At 42.6% G+C, this 24234-nt stretch overlaps 1 protein-coding gene across 1 annotated transcript in view; it reads left to right on the top strand.

The window, feature by feature from the left end:
• LOC149180489 (uncharacterized) overlaps window positions 1-24234 on the top strand; it is a 158491-nt gene that overhangs the window by 14794 nt on the left and 119463 nt on the right. Inside the window, exon 2 of the mRNA XM_089416140.1 lies at window positions 23401-23503. Coding sequence (XP_089272266.1) covers window positions 23401-23503 — 103 coding nt within the window. The remainder of the gene's footprint in view (window positions 1-23400; window positions 23504-24234) is intronic.

Raw genomic sequence — 24234 nt, 5'->3', positions numbered from 1 at the left:
TGGGGAAAATACTGGATATTATTGAAAAATAGCAAGAAACTTCAAGAAATACAAAAAATTATCAATTTTTTTACATCTACAGCAACAATAACATCAAACAAACATATTTATACATAAATATGAAAACAAAACTGATGTATAAGATGTGTAAGATTTCAATTGGGATTGTTACCGCAAAATATAGCAGGCCTAGTGTAAAGCCCCACTAGGCAACCTAGATCTTATGGCAACAAGAAATCAATTGCCTCTATCACCTAAGTGGCTTCTTTCCAGCTATTTAGTGGTGAAATTAATCCCACCAGGGAGGCTTCCTTTCAAGAGATCACCAGAAAGGTATTCAGTTAAGGAGGGTTCAATGGTGATAAAAGTTTTAATGATAGGAGGAAAGGTACTGGAAAAGCCTGAAATGCTGAGATAAGAGTTGCCTAAAGTTCCAACACACTTGCCTAAGACCTTTAATTAAGAGGAGAGCTGTTATAAGTTAGGGTTTGTAATATATGCAGAGTTAGGGCACATGATGACATGTAGTGGCTCTAGAAAATAACTTATAAAGGATAAGATCAACAAAGGACCAATGGGTTATGAAAAAGGCAATCTAGGGTTAAGTAAACAATGGTTTTAAATGGCTGAAAATGCATATGACAGCAATAAATACCAATATGTCAGCCCTAATTTTAGGGTTAAAATATGCTATAAATGCCAAATTTTGCATGTTATAACTTATTTATTAAATGCAATCCCTTCCAATAAGGCAAGAACATATGGACATAACTATAAATGTAGATTTTAAGCTAACCCTAACCCTAATTAACAAGAAATTAAAGGAAGAGAAATTTAATTTGACCAACACCACCTGGACTAGTGCCTTTATCTATTTGGGCAATGAAGTCAATTAGGGTGAGGTCAATAATAGAGGGCCTTAAATGAATAGGGTGGAAGATTGTTATGTCTCTTGTAGAAATCTTAGTGACTTCTCTATGTGAGAAATTCTAAGGTCAAAGGATGCATGAACTAAGTTCCTTTGATGGATTCTTGCAAGACAAATTTTATATACCAGAAAGAATCAAGATTTCAAGGAAAGATATTGCAATTTTTAATATGGCACACATAGAAACCCTAATTTCATAAATATAACATGCAAAATGGAAGAAAATGATATGAAAATTACACAATTCCAACAAAAATCACTTTAATTAATCCCAAAAGTCTCTCCATACAAACATCTCCCTCCTAAGACAATTCACTCCACAAGAGATCACATTGTGTTCAAGAAGAAAGACAAGAGTTAGTGCACACTCTTTTAGAGAAGAGAAGTGTGATAATAATGATGATGATGAATAATGGAAAGTGGCTCCCCTCTATTTGTATGAGGGTAACCAAGTCATTCCATAATTTTACAAGAAAAGCCCTAAATTTTTTTCTTTAAGTGTTCAACTAGGTCAAACGTTACTATTACCCTCCAAAAGTGGGTACCCCTAGGAGAGCATTTCTTCTAATCATCTCCTTCCCGCCGAAAGCCAATAGCCCTTGTTAGCCACCTTGTAGCCGATGTGATGTGCTGCTTTATCTCCTCCACCTGCATTAGATGTATGTTTCCTCGCCCATTTGTCAAGAGCACATGTTAGAAGGTGGGATATCTGACCCAAATGGTATGTTTTTCATTGTGGAATTAGTTGTTTATGCTTGTTTTTTATTTAGGCATTTTGGCATGGATTATTGGATAACTTGGAAGAAGGAAGGGCTTTGACTGTGGTATTGTCCCTCACCTTAAATGGGGGTTCAATCTTCAATCATAGTCTCATGGGATCTCCCTTATTGTCCTATGGATTTAGGAAGAGCACTACTTGGGAAACCCCAATTTTGGGAGCGTGGTCCCGCTTTTCCATTCCATATTTATCACTTCCCTCCACACATTGCGAGCTCTGTTCACTATTTTCCTTTTGTTGGCACACCCCCCTCCCCTTGTCAACATATATGGGTTGGGCCTAGAACCATTGCCCTGAAGGTTGATGTAGTTAGAAGAAAGTTAAAAGCACATCATGGCCACAAGCAAGAAACGAAAGAAAAAGAAAATAATAAAATGCAAAATATGGCCGAGACATTAAATAAAGCGCGTGGGCAAAAGCTAAGCATGAGCTCTTCCCTTTATCATCATGACCATCACCTTGGTTCCTAGGGCCAATGATTGCCCCATACATAATAAAAGGAACCCATGCATGTCCCAACCCCTAGTGGGCGATGAATTGCCCCACCTTTAAGGGGGTAATAACTGCTATACATCATTCACAACATGCTATACAAATAAAAATCAAGAAAAAACAAAGGCGAATAAAGAGGGGTGGAAAAACTAAGGCTGGGGTAACTCATGCAACCATGATTGCTCCCTCCTCACATATGTACACCCAATATGTGGACTAACTTATTATTGCTACCCCTTTGACCATGGCATTTGGCCGTGAGACCCCTTCATCCCCATTTCGTTCCATCATTATTCACATGTCTCCTATTGATTAAAAGATGTACCAGGGACATGTCTTCCTCCTTAGGGGTTGGGAACACATAATAGGGTCATCTATTAGCCACTACTACCTAGGGAGGTAACACTATTACGTGATCAAAGCCCCAAATTTGGAAGAAAAGCCCCATATGAAGTCTCAATTTTCCCTTGATTAACAAGCTTGGTTCACTTAAATGCACTAATGATTAATTGTACCTAATGTTGAAGATGCAACACTGGACATTGTGTGTGGTTGGCAGGTGATTTTTGTTGTTTTTCCACGATCTTGGTGGCAGGGATAGAATCTTAAATCATTGACGCTACCAAACCAAAGATCACAACAAAACTACTTTGCACAACGGAATATAAACAACAGTAAATCTACTAGTGCACAAAATATAGATAAGCTATTACAATTTTCAACCCAACTTCGTTATATTAATCAAATTGAATAATACAACAGTCTAGGGCTCCGTACCAGGGATAATGGCCCTCATACATCCTCTAGTACAAGATACAAAACTATGGCTTGGTGTCAATCCATCGACAACCAATCTGCCCTCAACAAGATACTCTGACCATCTAGTTGTCACATGCTCTCTCAGTGCCTCTCAGTCGTACCCTGTACTTGCCCGGTCTGTCGGTTCCCGATTTGCAACACTGCCTCTATCAACAATCCAAGTCCATCTAGCCATTGAACCTTAGTTGTCCAATCTGCTCACTAGTTGTGCCTTAGTCCATCAAGGGCACAACACATCGAGACCCCTGTCAAGTTGTTCACAGCTTCTCTTGTGAACAACTCTCAACTACCCACTGCTGTTCCTCAACTACTCAGGGACTTCAACCCGCTATGGTCTTCCTGCGCCTCTCCAATGAAGACCAACATAGGGCACGAAGGGCTGCCACCTATCACTGCAAGATGTCCATCTCCCATAATGAACACAGACCCGTCATCTGCTGTAGAAGACCTTCTCCACACACAAATCTAGGGCTACTCAATTTCTCCTCTAGCTCATTAACCCTTGAGCTCAACAACTGCCACACTAGCAACCACCTAAGTCCATGAAGATGGTGCACACCGGGCTACAACTTGGGCACTATCACACTGCCCTCCACCAAACCATAAATGCCCAATCCACATTCACACTTGGTCTACTCTCATGCTACCCTCCAACGGACCAGATTGACCAATGTTTTTGTAGCATCTGCTCCTGGTTAGGGCATCCAACACCTATGAAGCCCTTCCTCTTGGTTGCCAACAAACTTCACCAACAGTCCTCTTCTAGGGCACCCATCTGCCTGCAAATCATCAACTCAAGGGATGACGAAACTGCCTTGCATTGTTTTGTTGCTCCTCTTGACATTGTACAATGCTGATGATGATCTGCTCCTCTAGATGTCCTTCATCTTTCCTAATCTAGGACTGACATCCACCTAACATCCAACTATCACCAAGGAGTCATCTGCAACCTCTACTTGCTGTTGCCTCCTTACCTTGTGATCTGTGCATTCATAGGATTGGTTAGGGCACACAACAACAACCCCAAACCACTATCCCAAACCTGTGCTAACTTCTCCAACTAGGCTACCACCTTTGCTGTCCTTCCAAGCCTTCAAAACACTGTATTACGACACAAGGCTACTCCTTAACACACCCTACATCAACCTGCGCGCAACAACAAGATGAATCTGCCCCAAACTCAAGGAGAATGTCTCTGTTCAGGCTGTGGCCTCCGTTCAATAGTTGCGGCTCAGTGAGGAAACTCTCACAAGGTCTCATGACTCTACAAATCACCTCCCCACAGTGTTGTACCTACAACACTTTCCTGCGACCCATACAGAGACATATAACACTTCAAATTAGCACAAAAAACCATTATAACATACCTCTGATTTGTTGCCGCCTAATCTGGCTAAGGAGATATACCCACGTTGCCCATAAATTGCCCTTACATCACCCTCCTGGCCGCTTCAGCGCTGCGACCTATACCAAAGAGAAAAACTACACATAATTGTAGAGATAATCTCCCAAACTCGACAACCTTTTTACTCCTTTCTCTAGCCTCAGATTCTCACTCCAAATCGCAGAGTTAAAACATGAAGTTGAATGCACTTTTGATATCTTTAAATGCATCACACTTGACCTATATTTATAGGCATCAAGTGGCTCCAACGAATTTGTCTTTGGGCACTACTTTAACCTCAAGCCAACCTGCCCAACTAGACAAATTTACCCATCCTAACTTCAAAAATTAATATCTCTTCAATGACAACTCAGAATCAGACGATTCTCGATGCGTTGGATTCGTCTCGTCATCTACTATCATCCTCATCCATCACATGTCACAATCTTGTCACGATTTTGGCCCAAACATCGATGGGTGCAAAACCCCAAGCTTGGGTTTCAAGCCCACAAGGCCACTTGTGGAGCTCCTTCCTCCAAACCCTCGATCCTCAAGGCTTGGAGTACCTCCCAAGCTACAAAAATCAACACTCCCTCTTAGTGAGGGAGGTACTTCCAAGACTAGGAAGTAACCATCATCATCGACGACACTAGCCCATCTGGCGTCCATCACTGCAACATACCCTGTAGAATGAACCTGACAACCTTGGTAGTGCCTCTGCCTCATCACATCTGAACCTGAAGATCCCAAACCTCCATAGGGCTGCTCCCTATGAGGCTAGACCCCCTCTGAGCCTACACGATCTCCACTGGCTCAGTCCTGCAAGCACTTATCCTCCTGGATCAAATAATAATCGTGCAAATCCCTCCAATCTCGGATATGCAACATCACGATTTGATGAAGACTCTAGCCTGCCAATCTGTAGTCCACCACATGAAGTCATCTCGATCTACCTGATCTCGTCCAAGCCAAAGAAACCTTTGAGCTGTCCCAACCATCCATGACAAATCAACGAAAGTCCATGATCAACAATCTGCCCTAGAACAAACTACTGTTCACCAAGCTCACCACCAATCCACCAGAACTCCCAGCCAATCTCGCTGCCAAGCCAGTCAAGAACACATCTCCATGTCTTTAGCTGAACCCTCTGCTCCATGATGTAGACACCCACAACTCCCTCCGAGTTGCTTCGTTGTGCACACTCTGATTCACCGTCCCTTAAAATTGCTCAGATACCCTCTGATACCATGTTGTTTTTCCACGATCTTGATGTTTGGGATAGAATCTTAAATCACTGACGCTACCAAACCAAAGATCAAAACAAAACTACTTTGCACAATGGAATATAAACAACAATAAATCTACTAGTGCACAAAACATAGAGAACTTTTTACAATTTTCAATCCAATTTCATTATATTAATCAAACTGAATAATACAATAGTTTAGGGCTCTCGTACCAGGGATAATGGTCCTCATACATCCACTAGTACAAGATACAAAACTGGGGCTGGGTGTCAATCCATCGATAACCAATCTGCACTCAACAAGATACTCTAACCATCTGGCTGTCGCATGCTCTCTCAACTCCTCTCGGTGGTACCCGACCCCTGCACGGTCAACCGGCTCCATATTTACAGCACTGCCTCTATCATGTTGATTTGGGGTAGCATCGGATGTGCTTTAGCCATGAAAATTGGTGGAGAGGCTAAAGCACATGAGATCTCCAAGACCCAGAAATGGTTTGGGCAGATTCTAATCGGTTTGGGAGATATTAAAATAATTAATATTTTTAATGGAGTTCCTAAGTCTAAACTTAGGAAAAATAAAATATTAATGGGTAGTAATATAAAACTGGGTTAGAAGGTTCCAAAAGACATGGATCAAGCCAAATCTAAACTTAGCCATTGATTAGAGATTTAATCTCGGCCGTTGAAGGACCAACATGAAAAGTATAAGAGGAGGCTTGAGGGTCAGTTGGAGAATACACTAGAGTGATCAGTCATTCATTTTGCTAGAGTAGGGTTGCTAAGCAAAGTTGAATCAGTGATCAGTAGCGTGGGGCAGTGAGTACTGGGCAAAGAGGCAGAGACAGTGCCAAGAGACCAGCGCAGAAGCAGAGAGCGAGAGGCAGCAGCTAGTTCAGGACATGCAGAGCCCAGTAGAGACAACGCAGAGGCCAGAGGGACTGTGTCATCCACGCAAAGGCTGCAAGAGTGACATAGAGGGTCCCAGAGGCTGTGCCTCAGAGGGCTAACACAAAGAGGTTTGAGGCTGATGCAGGGCAGCAAGAGGCTGATGCGGAGGCAAGAAGGGCCAGCGCAGAGTTTCAGAGATGCTGGAGAGGGTTTCGTGGGACAGGTTTTTTGAATACCTATTTCCGAATAGAGAGGTATTGTTGCCGTGTATTTTTCTCATTCGGGTGAGTCGGTTAGGCACCCAGTTGTACTCAAGGAAATAATGCATAATAATGAACCCTCAGAATAGCTACACCAGTTTTCCCGCATTGGGTTTTTCTGGGGACATTTGTCCAGACTCCAAAAATAACATTGTCACTTGTGTGTTTGTTGTCTTTCAACTGATGATCTGTAGATGTTGAGACTGTATTGTGTTTATTTCGTTATTTATATGTTTTAAATAACTTGTTTGAATTTAACAAGTGGAAGAAATAAACTAAAAGAATACAGATTAAATTTCTAACGGATAGACTTAGAAATTTCGACATATCAACGATCCAAGTCGATATGGCCACTGAACCTCGACTGTAAATTTGCTCACTAGTTGTGCCTTAGTCCATCAAAGGCATAACACATCGATACTCCTGTCGAGTTGTTCACAACTCCATTTGTGAACAACTCTCAATTACGCACTGCTGCTCCTTAGCTACTCAGGGACTTCAACACACTATGGTCTTCTTGCGCTGCTCCAATGAAGACCAACATAGGGCATGGAGGGTTGCCACCTATCATTGCAATATGTCCATCTATCACAATGAACACGGGCTAGGAGGACTGTCCGTCATCTATTGTAGAAGTCTTTCTCCACACACAAGTTTAGGGCTGCTCAACTGCTCCTCTAGCTCATCAACCCTTGAGCTCAACAACTGCCACTCTAGCAACCACCTAAGTCCATGAAGATGGTGCACACCGGGCTGCAACTTGGGCACTATCACGCTATCCTCCACCAGACCATAAATGCGCAATCCACGTTCACACTTGGTCCACTCTCACGCTGCCCTCCAACAGACCACGAGTGACAAATGCTGTTGTAGCATCTGCTCCTGGTTAGGGCATCTAACAGCTATGAAGCCCTTCCTCTTGGCTGCCAACGGACCTCACCAACAGTCCTCTTCTAGGTGTTGAAGAATCTTAGAGCAAAGTAGTGTAGTGTGATTCTTCATTACTTGATAACAATTTGTGGAGTATTTTTATTTTTCCTTATTAGCTTATTCTTCTTCTTCTTATTATTAGTGCATATGTGTGTACTTCATCAAACTGCTACCAAAACATAAAAACAAGAACACACGAAGTTGGCTCTCTGCCAGGGCCAAAACCTCTCTTCTCTTGAGAGGAAAACCCTTGAGTGAATTTCTCTTATTGAAGCTTCTATTGATCAATGCCAAACCCTAGACCCCTGACAAGAGTATCCTCCAAGCACAAGTCAAGTCCTTCCTTCTTTCTGCACCTTATTCCCTGGCACTTCTTCTGACACTTTGTTTTTCCGGCACTTCGTCCTCCTTCCAGCACTTCGTTCTCCTACTCCTTGGTGGTAGGCTCTCTTATGCTAGTTCTAGAAGAGATGTTTCTTCTTGATCCTAAGTGTACCTACTCACATAGGATGATGCTTTTCTTCTCTTCACCAATCAAGCTTCTTCTTCATGTAAGATTGCAGACTTGATGTGGCAGCACTGCAGCCCTAAACCTCGCACGTGTGGGAGGTTTCATGGTGTATTTGGTTCCTTTCTCCTTCGTATGTGAGAGTCTCTTCTTCGCTCCAATGAGAGGCCTTATAGGCCTAAGTTTCAAGCCCAAACAATGAGAAGTATGGGACTGTTATATTGTTGCTGATATGTCCACAGAAAGCCCTCCTTTTCTCGCACGTGTGACTGCGTTTTGCCCTAGAAACAATCCTTCAATCTTCGCTTAGACTTCTCCCTCCTTCGCTGCACTAGAGGCTCTTTATCTTCGGCTTGTCTCACTCTAATCTCGGCTCCTTGTCTTCACTTATTTCAGAGATCCTTGAATGCGTTATAGAGGAGTGGACAACCTCTATATATAGAGGTTTGTCCCTCCATTTAGGCCGACTTGTCACCTTGTTTGTAGGCCGACTTTGAGGGTTGTTTGGAGGTCGATTTGTTGAGCAGACTTTGGATAGTTTCTATGGTGGTGTAGCATGCTTGAAGGAGCTTCTTGATGGTGCCTTTGCATAGGAGTAGACTTGACTTTGCTTGGAGGTTTTTCTCTTTGACTTTAATATATATTTATACATGATGTAACATGCCCTTAAGGTCTTCAACATAATTCTTTTGACTCTTTGACTCACCTATAACACTTTGACATGTGCTAGACCTACTTCAATGACCAAGAAAATCATTGACATATATTATAAAAATAATATTTCTTTTCTTGAATAAGTACAAATATCAAAAGTACATTTATGAAGACCAAACCTAGTTACATTTCCTTCAACACTAGGACACCCATCTACCTGCAAATCATTAAGTCAAGAGGATGAACAAACTGCCCTACAACGTTTTGCTGCTCCTCTTGACATTGTGCAATGCTAGTGATGATCTGCTACACTAGATGTCCTTTCCTAATCTAGGATTGCCATCCACCTAACATCCAACTATCACCATGGAATCATTTGCAACCTCAATCTGTTGCTGCCTCCTTACCTTGTGATTTGTGCATTCATAGGACTAGTTAGGGCACACAACAACAACCCCAAACCACTGTCCCAAACCTGTGTTAACTTCTCCAACTAGGCTACCACCTTTGTTGTCATTCCAAGCCTTCAAAACACTGTACTAGGGCACAAGGCTACTCCTTAATGCACCCTACAACAACCTTCTCACTGTTGATTTCTGTAGCATCGGATGTGCTCCTGCGTTGAGATTTTGTAGAGAGGCTAAGACACATGCATTCTCCACTACCCAGAAATCGTTTGGGGAAATTCCTCCTAGAGATGATTTAATTAAAATAATCAACTTTTTTTAAATGGTTCCCTAAGTCTAAACTTAGGAAATCTGGTTAATTAAAGGTTGTTAATTAAATCAGGTGTGAATCTTCTAGAAGAAGACGAGGATCAACTCCCAGTTAATCTTAGCCCTTGATTATGTTTTAATCTTGGCTGCTGTTGCTCCAACGAGAGATTATAAGGAGTTCGATGGGCACTTGGAGAAAACACATCGAATGAGAGATCAGAGATTGAATTTCTCAAGAGTAGCAGTGTTGAGTTGCCGGAGTGAGATTGAGTGATCTTCTTGTAGTGAGGGGTAGGGTCGTAGTCAGAAGGAGAGTTTTCCAGATCCGGAGAGTGCAAAGCAGAGAGGGCATAGAGCAGTTCAGTGAGGGAGTGCAGAGCTTTAGAGGGAGTTCGAAATCCAGTGCCAAAAGTCGGGGTGTGAGACTGGAGGGCCAGATGGTCGAATTTCCAGATAGCAGGAGATCAACAGAGGAGGTGACGTAGAGCCTAGCTAGTGTGATGTAGATTTGCATAGGATTGACACAGAAGCTGCGCAGAGGCATCATGGGGCTAGCCAATCAACCCCTGATCAGTGTTGGATCTCCCAAATCAGTGTGAGATTTTCTCACTTGCCAACATTTCTTTGTATCGGATAGCCAGTTTGGGCATCCAACAATTTGTACTCAAATTTACTACTGCATAATAATTAAAACCCTTAGCTACTGCACCGTTTTCCCACATTGGGTTTTTCCGGGGAAATTTGTCCAAAAACAATAATGTATATGTGTGTGTTTATTTCTCTCCAGTGCAATATTTAGTTTCTGCAATGTTTTATTTTGTGTAGGCTGCAGTGTATGTATTTTAGTATTTGCCGTAGAAAACTGCAAGTAACTTGTTCAAATAATTCAACAAGTAGGTGAAATATTATCAGTTTGCTGCAGTAGGAATCGGGTAACCGATTTTTCACTTGGTATCAGAGCACAGATCGTGAGGAGAAGAGCTTAGTTGCAGAAAGGAAGAGGGAGTTTGAAATTATTGCAGAGGCAAGAACTCGAAACCCCAGTGGCAGTGCAGTACTCGGGCCAAAGAGGTCGAAGTTTTGAGGAGAAATCGATTTCTTTGAGTGAATTGATAGAGAAATTCGATCTCCAGATTGAAGCTTTCCACAGGCAGAAGGGAGGGAACTTATTTTCATTGCGGAGCTGATCTTCAACTGGGACACAGATATTTTGCAGCAGTTGCTGGCAGAATGGCGTTAGAAGGAGAGAATAACACATATTGAAGGAATTTCTTCCTCAGAGGACTTCCAGCCACGAATTCCGAATTTTTCTAGCAGAGTAACAGTAGCTGTGTGGGTGATTTCTCACTCTAGATTCTAGAATGGAGTGTGAATAGCTGGGCAGTAGCTGCGCAAAGGAGAAGAGGGAGTAGTTCGACTTTAGGAGAGATGGCATCAACTGGGTTGAGAGATCAAGCTCGGTTGGAGGGAGCCTCCAACTATGTTATCTGGAAGGCTAGGATCTCCTGCTTTCTAAATGAGTATGATCTCAAAACTTATGTTGATAGTGTGGTAGCTGAACTTGTCGATGCAGATCCGCTCAAGAAGTACAAGGCTGAGATGGTGAAGACTAAGAGGATCATTCTCGACGGGGTTCGAGATCGTGTAGTATCCCATATATCTGGCAAAGATACTGCTCGACAGATGTGGGAAGCCTTAGCTACGCTATGCGAAGGATCTTCTGAGCAGCGGAAGATGTACTTATAGGAGAAGTTGACATGCACGAGGATGCAAAAAGGGGAGCGAGTGGACCCCTTCCTTACAAGGCTTCGGGATGTCTGAGACCAGTTGTGTTCATTAGGATCAGCACCCCAGCCCTTAAAGTTTGTACAATTAGCGTTTCAGAAGATTAGCAAGTTTTTGTCTAGAGCATCTTGGGCAAGAGACAAACCGCCAAATTGGGAACGTGTATGGGCTGATCTGCAACAGTAGGAGATGAGGTGTGATCTGGTGAAGGGCACCATCAGTGGCAGTAGTAGCAGTGGGGCGAACATAGTGAAGGAAGAGGAGGACGTGTCCCTTGCATCAAATGGGCAATAGGAGAAACACATAAGAAAGAAGGATATTTCGAAGATCAAGCGCTTCAGGTGTGGTGAGCTGGGCCACTACAACACTAGTGTTCTCTCAGAAAGAAGGACAAAGAGGAGAAGCAGGATCAACAAGCTGCATTCGTTGAGATTGATAGGCTGTCCTCCAGACTGGAGGAAGAGTTTGCCATGATTGCCGAGATGCCTCCAGGGGTGAGGTGGGGTGATATGAAGTTGTAGCTCCAGAGAGCTACAGAATGGGTAGGATCCTTGAGGAGGCCACCTCTTGGATCAAGACCTTGCTACGGGAGCCCATAGTCAGCAGTAGCAGGATGAACCAGTGTCAGTTGGTGCAGTCAAGTGCCAGAGTGACAGATGCAATAGCTAGTAGTGGTCGGATTTTGAGCAGTGCCGAGTAGAGTTGGCAGCAATGTAGTTGGCACATAGCAGAGTCAACAACGATGTAGAGGCTTCAGTGACAGCGCAGAGGCTAGCAATAGTCAGAACTCGGACAACGGATGCATCATGCTGGACACAGCTGGTTGAGTATTTTGGATGCTTTTTCATTGCAAATGTTGCAATTGCAACAACAACAGATGGAGAGAGGGTTGCAGTGCAGATACAGTAGTTGACAACAGTTTAGCAGGGTTAGAAGCAACACAAATGCAACTCATATCAGAGTTGCGCAGTAGTTGGTGGGTAGTAGAGCCAGACATCAGCAGTGCAACAAGAGATGGTGCAGAGACAGAGTGATGCTTTAGTGGGTTGCAACACTAGAGCACATTCCTCGCTAAGAGGGAGTGTTGATTTCTGTAGCATCGAATGTGCTCTTGCCTTGAGATTTTGCAGAGTGGCTAGGATACATGCATTCTCCAATACCCAAAAATCGTTTGGGAATATTCCACCTAGAGATGATTTAATTAAAATAATTAACTTTTTTTTAAATGGTTCCCTAAGTCTAAACTTAAGAAATCTAGTTAATTAAAGGGTATTAATTAAATCAGGTGTGAATCTTCTAGAAGAAGACGAGGATCAACTCCCAATTAATCTTAGCCCTTGATTATGTTTTAATCTTGGTCGTTGGTGCTCCAATGAGAGATTATAAGGAGTTCCATAGGCACTTGGAGAACACACATCGAATGAGAGATCAGAGATCGAATTTCTCAAGAGTAGCAGTGTTGAGTTACTGGAGTGAGATCGAGTGATCTTCTTGTAGTGAGGGGCAGGGATAGTAGTTTGAAGGAGGGTTTTCTAGATCCAAAGAGTGCAAAGCAGTGAGGGGATAGAGCGGTTCAGTGAGGCAGCACAATGCCATATAGAGACAACACAAAGCTTTAGAGGGAGTTCAAAATCCAGTTGGGAGAGTCGAGATCCAGTGCCAGAAGCCGGGGTGTGAGACCGGAGAGCTAGAAGATCGAATTTCCAGACAATAGGAGATCAGTAGAGGAGGTGACGTAGAGCCTAGCCAATTTGACACAGATTTGCGTAGGATTGATACAGAAGCTGCGCAGAGGCAGCGTGGGGCACAAGTTCATTATCTCCTTCTCCTTCACAAATTCCTTTACACAACTCATTAAAAATGAGAGTGTGTTTAATCTTCCTTGACCATTCTGGATAGTTCTCTTTTCCAGAGAGGACTACTCCAACAATTGATATCAGTAGATGCATCTTAAACACTGTGTACTATGTAAAAAAAATACTCTGCTGCCAATATAAAAAATTGCACTACTAGTGGTAAAAAAATGCAGTTCTGGTATAAAATTGTAATCTGATATATATGGGACAAAGGTATTATTTTGGGGAGTTGTTACTTGGGGGAGGTTGTATATGGGGGAGGTTGTATGTGGGGAAGGGTGTATATGGAGGAGGTGTATATGTAAGAGACCCAGTTCATTTCATTGCAAACACAGAACAAATGAAAGAGACTGAGTTCATTTCTTTGAAAACAAAGGGTGTATATGAACGTGGACTGTGTAATGGTATCACAATAAAAAACCAGGAGCGGATACCACCAATGCGAGGGATGGCAGCATGGTAGGGAGGAGTGCGAAATGGAGGAAACCGCTGCGCTGTGGGAGGAGGCGGTGGGAGATGTGAACTGGTGGAGTATGCTTAGCTGTATTGGAGTCGACCGGTGGGAGGAGTCGATTGTGTAGAGAGTCGAGGGTGGAGAGGAGTGTGTTGCATGGTTGTTATGTAAGTGGATTTAAAAAATGGGCAGTGGATTTAGAATGGTATTGATACCGGTTGGGAGTGTGGAGGTAAGCGGATGGGATGGGGAGGCCATGAGGCCTGAGAGGAGCAACCAGTGGAATATGGAGCGGTATTACACAGAACTGGAGCTGCATAGGGGTGTATGAGGCATATTATAAATGCATATGACAACATTCACAGATATATGCCACACCAGAATATCACTGTACAAAGCCAAAATATAAACTTACAAAACCTCAGTCTTCACAAAAATACTCAGTGGATATTTGCTGCAGCCTTGAGGAATATAATTGCAAAAATCTTGCAGGAAATATAGGAACAAAATATGGCAGAGAACTGACAGGAGTTACAACACAAATTAATTTGGGCGCTGGCTCTGATACCATGTCAGGCCATGAGGTAACTCCACAATGCGAATTGTGTTTTTGCATTAAGATTGTTCATGGATATATACATGGAGGGAGAGACTCTTGGGCTTCAGCTCCAAATGTCTCTTCATATTCCTAATCTCCTTATTTTCTATCTACATTATTTACATAAATTTCCTAATCCCAAAGATTGGGTGTCAACAGACTTACTTTTTTTTGTTGAGAGCTATACAATAATTTTCAAAGCCTCTTGGTGCAGTTGCCTATTGAATTTACTGTAGTTGACTTACTGATGCCTCTTTAAAATTTAATAAGTTCTTCTTGTGGAGACTGTTGGTGCCATGTCCATATACTCATCTACATCCCACTCATCAACATAATGCAAAAGAAGGGGTGATGTTTTGAAATATCTTGGAGGACTGTAAGCCAGCCACCAGAAAATTGTTACGAACATAAGTAAATGCCAATATTCTGTAGTCATATAATATGATCCCAAATTTGTTTATGGTGTTAACTGGACAATTTATGCTGATTTAGTAATCATATCAATAGGAATTAGTCCAATTTCAATGGTGCAATTCCTGCTAGTCTTAGTACTCTTCTTGCCAGTATTACTTCTTTCAGATAGCAAGGACGGTTTAATCATGTATAATAGACATTTTTTCTCTTAAAACTATTCTAATTTATTAGTTGACTGTTTCTGTTACAGTTTAGATAAATGCATCTACTTATATAAAATTTATATTTATTAAGGTTGCTCCAGATATCCTACCATCTGTCCATCCATTTACTACTTATATTCTAAAAATGAATACAAGCGGCTTTGTCTGAACTTAGTTGGCTTCAATACCAACTTAACTAAACCTTGAACCTGGATCTATTACTAATAAAGATAAATTGACTTTTATTTGATTAGATGAAGCTATGGACCAGGAAATTTGTTAAACCACATGTCTGGTTACTTTGCTGTCACTGTAAAAGCAGTGATTTTGATTGATATTATTTGAAGTTGTTCTTCACAGCTTTGTATGTAAATCAAAACAAATTTATGAATTTTATTAAGTTACATGCTAGTGCAAAATAGTTTTTCAAATAAGTAGAAAATGTCAACTAAGACCATGGTAAACTTATGAATACAACATAAAAAGATTTAATTGGCCATGAGGATAGCAGTAAGAGTAATGGGAAGTTCATACAATCCTATAGTAGAGGGTAAAAGGCATGGAGTTTACCTAAAGTAAGGAGCCTCCTCAACCCATGGGTTTGATCAGTTGGTTAGCAATCTTTGTAGTCACACGTATTTCTTTGCATAATAAATCACTTCTATGAGGAAAACACCCAAAAGGAAAGGCTTTTGTGTAATGACCCACCTACAACTATAAATAAAATACGAATATTAGCATACATACGAGACCTCCATACAATAGCTAAGTATGCATGGACCCACATGTATCGCACTATATATAGGCTGATTACTACAGGGAGAGATATAAATTAAGGTAATGAAATTAATTATTGAAATAAATCCCTACCTCACCAGAATATCATATATATCAATTTAGGTAAGTAATATGTATACCACCTTAAATACACACACACACATACACACACACATATATATATGATAAATCCTTGAACTAAAAGAAAATGTTAATTTTAATTTACAAATTATATTTAAATTTAAAATTAATAAAATAATAATATAAATTAATTACAATTATAAACTAAATAAATCAAATTAATTTATTAAAATAATAATAAACTTTAGTTAAATGGAAGAGCTCTGATGGAGATTGCGCGTCGCGACCGCGAAGGATTAGGTTAATTAGGACAGCAGAACCGCAGGACCACAGGCCGCCGCATACAGATCGGCCTGCTCAGGAACCGGACAACGGGGTTTGGGTTTATCGACAGTTCAGTTTTCGAAGACGGTTATCTGCGGTTTTGACCGGTATGGAGGGTTACAGCGCTACAGATCTCTTGGATTATTCCGAGGATCCACTGGACGGGTATATAATATTCAGAAACCCTAATGCGGCGACCTCGGGTTCCATTTCACCAACTGCAGTAGAGGCCCCCACACTAGACACCACACCTGTGGTTACCCTGCCAGATCCTCTCTCCCCGCCGATCGGACTGGAAGCACCGCCTCTCTCGCCTGGGACAGCTTTCCTCCTCTCCACTCTCTCACCTGACTCCTTGGCTTTCGACCCGATCCCATCGACGCGATTCGAACCCACATCTGCACAAGAAGAGCTTCGGGAGACAGTAGCAAAACCCCACCAGGAAGCTGGGACGAGGCCATCTGGTTGTTTTGGTACTCCGGCCATCAATGAAAAGCCCACAAATCCCTCTCCTCCGGTTGGGGTTACAAACCCCCTTGTAGATCACCCGTCGGCGCCCCGCACAAAGAAGCGGAAATCAAAGTGCATCAGAGCGACGGCAAAAGACATCACCATAGCCTTCGGTGACCCTACAGACTTTGGGGAAACTATGGCAATGGCTCGGACGGTTCTGGTTGGACATGTGCGGGGGCGTACCTTCTCGGCGGGCAGATTGACGCAATGGGTCAAAGAAATATGGGGTGCCCTCTTCACCGAACTGCCAGAGGTACATGTACTCCCAAGGGGATGGTTCTCACTCCACTTTGCGAACGAGGGCCACACGGATACAGTACTTGCACAGTACTGGCATATAGAAATGGCACCTGTGCTATTGAAGCGGTGGAGTCCCCTTTTCGATCCTGAGCGCGAACAGATAGGAGCAGGGCCACTGTGGGTGCGCCTGCCAGGGCTGCCGTTACAATATTGGAGTGAGGAAGTACTAATCAGAATCGGGAACACATTGGGCACGTATTTGGACCATGATCGTTCGTATGTGGAAACAAAGAAAAGAACCCTAGCGAGGGTTCTGGTGCACCTGGACACGCGGGATGGCTTGGAAGAAAAAATCACACTGAAATGGGGAAAATACAGCAGAACACAGATACTTGATTACGAAGGCGTCCCTTTCCGCTGTAATCGATGTCACCAAGTGGGACACCTCTTCAAGGACTGTCCATTGAACAAAAGTCCGGAAGATTCTCCAAAAATCTCGCCCTCAGCTTCCAGAGGTGTCTCCCCAATCATCCCCCGTCCTCCCCAAGGCAGAGCGGCTCCCCAAGGCTCCCCAGAGAAAGCAGATATGCACAAGACAGCCTCGACCTCGCCGCCACTGACAAGGGCTCGGGCAGCAGCAGCGGCAGCGCAGGCTTCGGGTACTTCACTTATCCCTCCCTCTATCTCTTTAGATCTCTCATCTGTATGTGTGAATACAATTGCATGTTCCATGGCGCAGTGCACTATCCCTCCGCCCCCTCTGATCCCATCTACTGCACCGCCCTCATTGTCTCTCACATCTTCGCCTTCCACGAATTCATCATCCAGAACGACACTCTCCCACCCATACTCCCTTCGCCCTCGGTCTTCTCATTTGGAGGTCCCTGATACACATATCGGGTTGGGTATTGTCCCTCTGGGTCCTGGGTCCCTATCTACCCGGGGCCGTAAATCCAATCTCAACAAATCCATTAGGCGTGCAGGAGCGGAGGTCGCATCTGGGCGCCAATCCACCATTGACAGGGTCCTTAGAGCATCAAAACCCCCGAAGAATGGTCCCCCATGAAGTGCCTCTCCTTTAATTGCCGGGGCCTGGCTAGTTCACCTAAGAAACTAGTGCTCAAACGACTTTTTGAGGTCGAATTACCTGATATCATTCTACTACAAGAAACTCTTGGCCCTGCTGAGTCCATAACTCACTCCCTAAACTCCCTGTCGGCGAGATGGAAGTTCCTGGCCATAGATGCTATCGGCAGATCGGGGGGACTGGCGATAGGGTATAATCCCAAATCTATCAGGTTGGACTCCTCATGGGGAGGCCAAGGCTTCATGGGTGTGGACATCTTCTCTATGGACCTTGGCCTTACCCTTCGCATTGTCAACGTATATGGTCCTTGTCAATAGCGGGAAAGCTTTTGGAGACAACTCCTCAATCGTAATCTATTGACTTTTGATCGCATCATTTTGGGAGGAGATATGAATTTTTCACTAGGGTTCAGGGAGTCATGGGGCTCAATGGCCCAAGTGGATACCATCACAGATTTCATGAGGAGCATCTTGGAGCAGCACTATTTCATTGACATTCCCATGCAGAAACCCCTTCCCACGTGGAGAAACAGAAGGGTGGGGGCAGCAGCACTGGCTTGTAGGCTGGATCGATTCCTGCTGAAAGGCCCCCTGACCCAACAGTTACATTTCTACAAACAATGGGTGGGAAATGGTGGTATATCTGATCATTCCCCTATCTTAGTGGAAATTCTGGGCCCCCATCTGAAGCCAAAAGCCCCGTTTAAATTTAATCACCTGTGGCTTCTGGATCAAAGCTTCCTTAAATTGGTCACAGATTTTTGGAAAGCACACCCCATTGACAGAGAATCATCTATGGCTAGGGGATTCGTTAAAAATCTCACTGAACTAAAACACATTGTGATCAACTGGGCTAAAGATAAGAAGACAAGAGAAGATGTGCAGCTCTCTACAACGGAAGAAGAATTGAAAGCTCTTCTGGATGAGCGAAATCTGGGATTCATTTTGCATGAAGACAAGGCTCGCCTGGTGGAACTGGAAAACCAGAAGAACAATATTCTCAAGAATAGGGAGGAATCGCTCAGACTGCGTAGCAGGGCAACTTGGCTTAAAGCTGGGGATGAAAACACGACATTTTTCCACAATTTTGCAAAAGGAAGGAAAGTGGAAAATAACATTTGGAACCTTCCCCTTCCTGAAGGTGGACTGGCGGATTCCTTTAACAAGCTCTCTCAGCTCGGCACTGCACACTTCAGAGGAATATACAAGAGCCCAGCTGGCACAAATATGGCAGAAATCATCAATGTGGCCTCACACTTTCCCAGATTTGTAGATGATGAGGACTCTGAAGGTCTATCAGTCCCCGTCACTATGGAAGAACTGGAAAGCACACTCAAGTGGTTTCAAAAGGAAAAGAGCCCTGGGTCGGATGGCTGGACCATAGAGTTCTATATTGCCTTTTTTGAACTCATAGGAGGAGACATCCTAAAAGTGGTCGAGGAAAGCAGAACTTTGGGCCGTCTCTATAATGCTATAAACTCCACCTTCATTGCCCTCATCCCTAAATCAGACTCCCCTTCCTCCTTTGACGACTTCCGTCCCATCTCCCTGTGCAATGTACTCTATAAAATCATCTCTAAGATCATTGCCAATAGGATCAAGCCCATCCTGTCAAAGCACATCGCCCCTCAGCAATTTGCTTTCCTAGAAGATAGGAAGATCCACGAAGCCATTGGCTTCGCCCAAGAAGCAATTCATTCCATTTGGACCAAACACCTCAAGTGTATTCTGCTGAAGATTGACCTATCTAAGGCATTTGACCGAGTCAGTTGGTTTTTTATTAAGATGATCCTTATTCATTTGGGTTTCCCCCTTCCTCTCATCAATTGGATCATGGCTTGCATTACATCTCCCACCTTCAGTATCTTGATCAATGGATCTGCCTCACACTTCTTTCACTCCGAAAGAGGGCTGCGACAGGGCTGTCCACTATCGCCCCTCCTTTTCCTCTTGGTTATGGAAGCTTTGAGTCGGCTAATCATCTCTGCAAAAAGGGAAGGGTCTATCAGAGGCCTAAAGATTACTGATGAATGCTACCTCACTCACTTACTGTTTGTAGATGATGTCCTAATCTTATTGGATGGTAGCATACAGGACACAACTACTTTCAACCGCATATTAGGTCTCTTCTCACATGCTACGGGTATGGAAGTCAATCAAATGAAATCTACCATCACTCTGGTTGGTACTTCAGCTAACGAAACCTTTATTGCAAGGCAGGCTTTCCCATACACTACTCAACCTTTGGACAGGGGGCTAAAATATCTTGGATATTGGTTAAAACCGACAAGCAAAAAGATTGCAGACTGGGTTTGGCTTGTAGCAAAAGTGGAAAAAAGGTTATCTTGTTGGAGCCACAGATATGTCTCCAGGGCTGGGAGGTTAACCCTGATCAAATCTGTACTAGAAGCAACGCCGGTATTCTGGATGGCACTCGCCTGGATCCCTCGGAACATACTGGCAAAACTACAGCAATTATGTAACAGATATTTATGGGCAGGAAATCAAGACAAACGTATCTTTGCCTGGATCGGTTGGAATAAGATAGCTTTACCAAAGAAATGGGGCGGCTGGGGGTTAAAGGAGCTCCCCACTTTTGCTAAAGCCCTGGTAGCGAAAATGGGCTGGGCACTGCTGACGACACAAAGCTTATGGTCCAGTCTTACCTACCATAAATATATATGGCCTCTCAGCACTATGGATTGGGTTAGACTTCCATCATGGAACATAACAGGCATATCCTCCATCTGGAAGGCCCTATTACACTCTCTGTCTCTAATTAGAGACAACCTGGTATGGCGTATCAGAGATGGAAACAGAGCTCGGATCGGACTCGACCCTTGGACTGGCAGTGGCGGGAGGCATTTACTCCCACGAGATCTGGTGGATTACCTCTCTGCACAAGATATAAAAGTGATCGCGCAGATCGCGGATCAAGATCACACTGATATATTCCACCAGGCATGGAAATCTGCTCATCAACTAAACCTTCCCAGAAGATGGCACCCAGCTTGGCGGGAATACAGAGAGGCCCTGATTGAATCACATATCAGAATCATAAAGGGGCCGGACGAGCTCATTTGGAACCAGGCTGAAAGTGGATATTACACACCCAAGGCAGGCTACAACCAGCTAATCATTCAAAAGAAACCTGAAGCCCTAGCTAGCTGGTGGCAGAGTATATGGAAACACTCCGCTTCGCCACGCTCCAAGCTCTTCACCTGGTGCATCTTGAGAAATAAAATACCCACAGGAGAACATCTAATGCATAGGGCACAGTATGGACCTACCTGGTGCGTATTATGCAAAGATGCCTCAGAATCAACAGAGCATATATTCATGAGATGTTGTACCACTCAGAACTTATGGAAAAATCTTAAGAATTTCACAAATTACACTGGAGAATGGAATGGAACAGACCTCATTAGTGCCTGGACCGAATGGGAAAGGAGACATAAAGGTTCGAAGAATATCAATCTGCCTATTATTGTTAACTGGTCCATATGGAAATCAAGGAATCGTTTAATCTTTGAGGACAAGCCGATACACTGGCCATTGATTGAGGCAGGTATCATCACTGCTTTAAGAGAGCTTCCGGACCCGCCCCCTCCAAAAACTCGACATCCATTTCCTCCCCCTCACATCGATCAAGGCACACCTTGGGCCTTCTTCGATGGAGCCGCAAACATGCAGAGTTGTGGGGGCGGCATCATCATCCATATATCAGAGCATCATCTATTCAAAATAAAGGCGGGATTGGGTGCTGGAACCAACAATTATGTTGAACTTATCACACTGCGCCACTTACTTCATTTTGCATTGAGTCACCACTGCACTAGTATCAACATTTTCGGGGATTCTCAGATCATCATAAATTGGTTCAATGGCATATCCACCTGTCACATACACACACTCAGCATTATATTGAATGAAGTTCTCGAACTCAAAGCGGCATTTAACAATATCACTGTTTCTCACATCTATAGGGAATATAACAAAGGCGCTGATAAATTATCCAAGGAGGCCGCGCTGATGGACAAAGGCATCTGGGAGATCACTGCGGTCCAAGATCAACAGGAACAAAATTTTTATCACCGTCCATACATAGACCCGGGTTATCCAACAGCGGGTCATCTAACAGTTTAAATGAACTTGCATGTATATGACAGCAGTATATATTTTGACAAACTTTTATTTTTGTTTTCAGTTAGATAGATGCCGGAAAGGCACACCGTAATCTGCTCAAACAGAATACCCTGCGTGGTAAATCTGTACAGCAACTCATACCGATCTTTTTGCAAAAAGCACAGATGTACAAAATGACTAAGGAATATGCTTCAATGCATCTACACATGTAATTTTTCATATTAATGAAAATTACGGATTTTTCCAGTGGAAAAAAAAATAATAAACTTTAATTAAATCAAATCCTACGTATTCAAAATAAAATCCATAAAATCAAATAAGATTTGATTTTTATAAAAGGTTACACGTAACAAAAATAATGACATGGAGATGGGAAGAAGGCGGTGGGCAGAGAAATAAAAGGGGAAGAAAATCTTGAGGAAGGGGAAGGAGGCTGAGAAAGGGAAATTTTTGAGAATCTCACTTACAGAGAGGAAGAGTTCAATTGTTCTTAAGTTTTTGGGCATGGGGGACCAGATTGCGTCAATTGAGCCGCACCTTGGAACTGAGTACCTAGGTTGTACCCAGTTTCGCTGGGTGATTTTGGTCTTTTGGTAACCAGAGTGGGAACGGGAACAAGAGTAATTCCGAGGCATCTTCAACCACAGTAAACTAGGTAAGTACTCAACAGTGAATCAATGAAATTTTGATGTTATGAATTCTGTTTAAGTTCTCAAAATAGCTTCCATATTTTGTAAAAGGTAAGTGTATGAGTAAATTAGAGCCTTACATTCTTGTTGAATAAATTAGAGCTTTACATTCATGTATGAGTAAATTAGGGAACCTTACATTTTGCTAGATATATAGTCCATCTGGTTCACATAGAAGTGATAAAAAACATTTTTCTAGTTATGCTTAGAATAATTGTCATTTCTTAGTGTTTCAATATAACATGTGGACAACTTAACAATATAATGAATATCCATTATGCTTTTCTAAATCCTAATCATCAATATTAGCCTCAAAGATATCTATGCTTAGACTAATACGTAAACACTTCCTCGTACCTTTTTACTTTGGAATCGTTCTTATATGTCAACAACCTTATCTTTCCAATTACCAAAGACCTGCTATATTTAATTGGCTTACCTTCCCTAGATTGTAATGAGTATTTTTCAAATATTTGTGTCGGAAAATTCCAAAACCTTTCTAGTGGAATTTCATATTGTCTATCAATGGATAAGATTTCATTTATTTACTCACTAATCATTAAAACTAGAAAAAGAATGTCAGATTTTAAATTCTCCCACAAGTAAAATTCTGGTTTCATGTGTGCAGGTACCATCATAATTCATTTACTGCATGTCGTTCATTGCACATTGCAAACAGAATAAACAGGGCCTACACTTATCCTTTACTAGATCATTTTTTGAAACATCAGGTATTCGCTCTGATACTAGTCTTCTGGATTTCATCAAATGCAATTGCTTTTTATGCCACCATTTTGAACTTGAATGGTTCTTCGAACTTCATTTATTTGTTTTCTAAGAAAGGGTTCAGAATAATTTTCGTAGCGTCCATCAGTTCTATAAAGAAAGGAAAACATTGGATACGAGGACCTAAACTGTAGGAGCCATACTATTATAGATCATATACTACACTTATTCTCAACTAGATCATTTTCTTAAACATCGGGTATTTGCTCTAATACTAGTCTTATGTGTTTCACTAAGCGCAATTTCCCTTTATGAACTAGGAAGGTTCTTGAAACTTATTTTACAAAGGGCATAGTGTCATTCTTCTAATACTACAAAAAGTTTAATGTCTTTTAGTGCCCCTCATTTATACAAAGAAAAGTAACATTGGATCCTATAGGACCTAAACTGTAGGGCTCATATATACCCAGTGTTCCACGGGGACGCGTCCCCTATGGTGGGGGACATGCTCCAACGCTCCCCCACGCTCCGGGGACGGGGAAACTCCTGGGGAAACATTTCCCTCTTGTCCCCTTTTTGGGGAAACTCTGGGAAGATGTTTTTCTGGTGACGAAACGTGACTCCTTTGCAGGGGGGACGCATATATATGAAAAAAAAAATGAAAAATTGAAACTTGTTAAAACTTTTTTTTTTTAAATAAATAAATAAATAAAATTATTTTAAAATTTAAAACTTA

This window comes from Pinus tabuliformis, chromosome 3_2, assembly GCF_031772625.1.
Source record: "Pinus tabuliformis cultivar Carrire ecotype Pingquan chromosome 3_2, CPIR1, whole genome shotgun sequence".
Taxonomy (NCBI): Eukaryota; Viridiplantae; Streptophyta; class Pinopsida; order Pinales; family Pinaceae; genus Pinus; species Pinus tabuliformis.
This window is presented reverse-complemented; position numbering and strand designations above follow the sequence as displayed.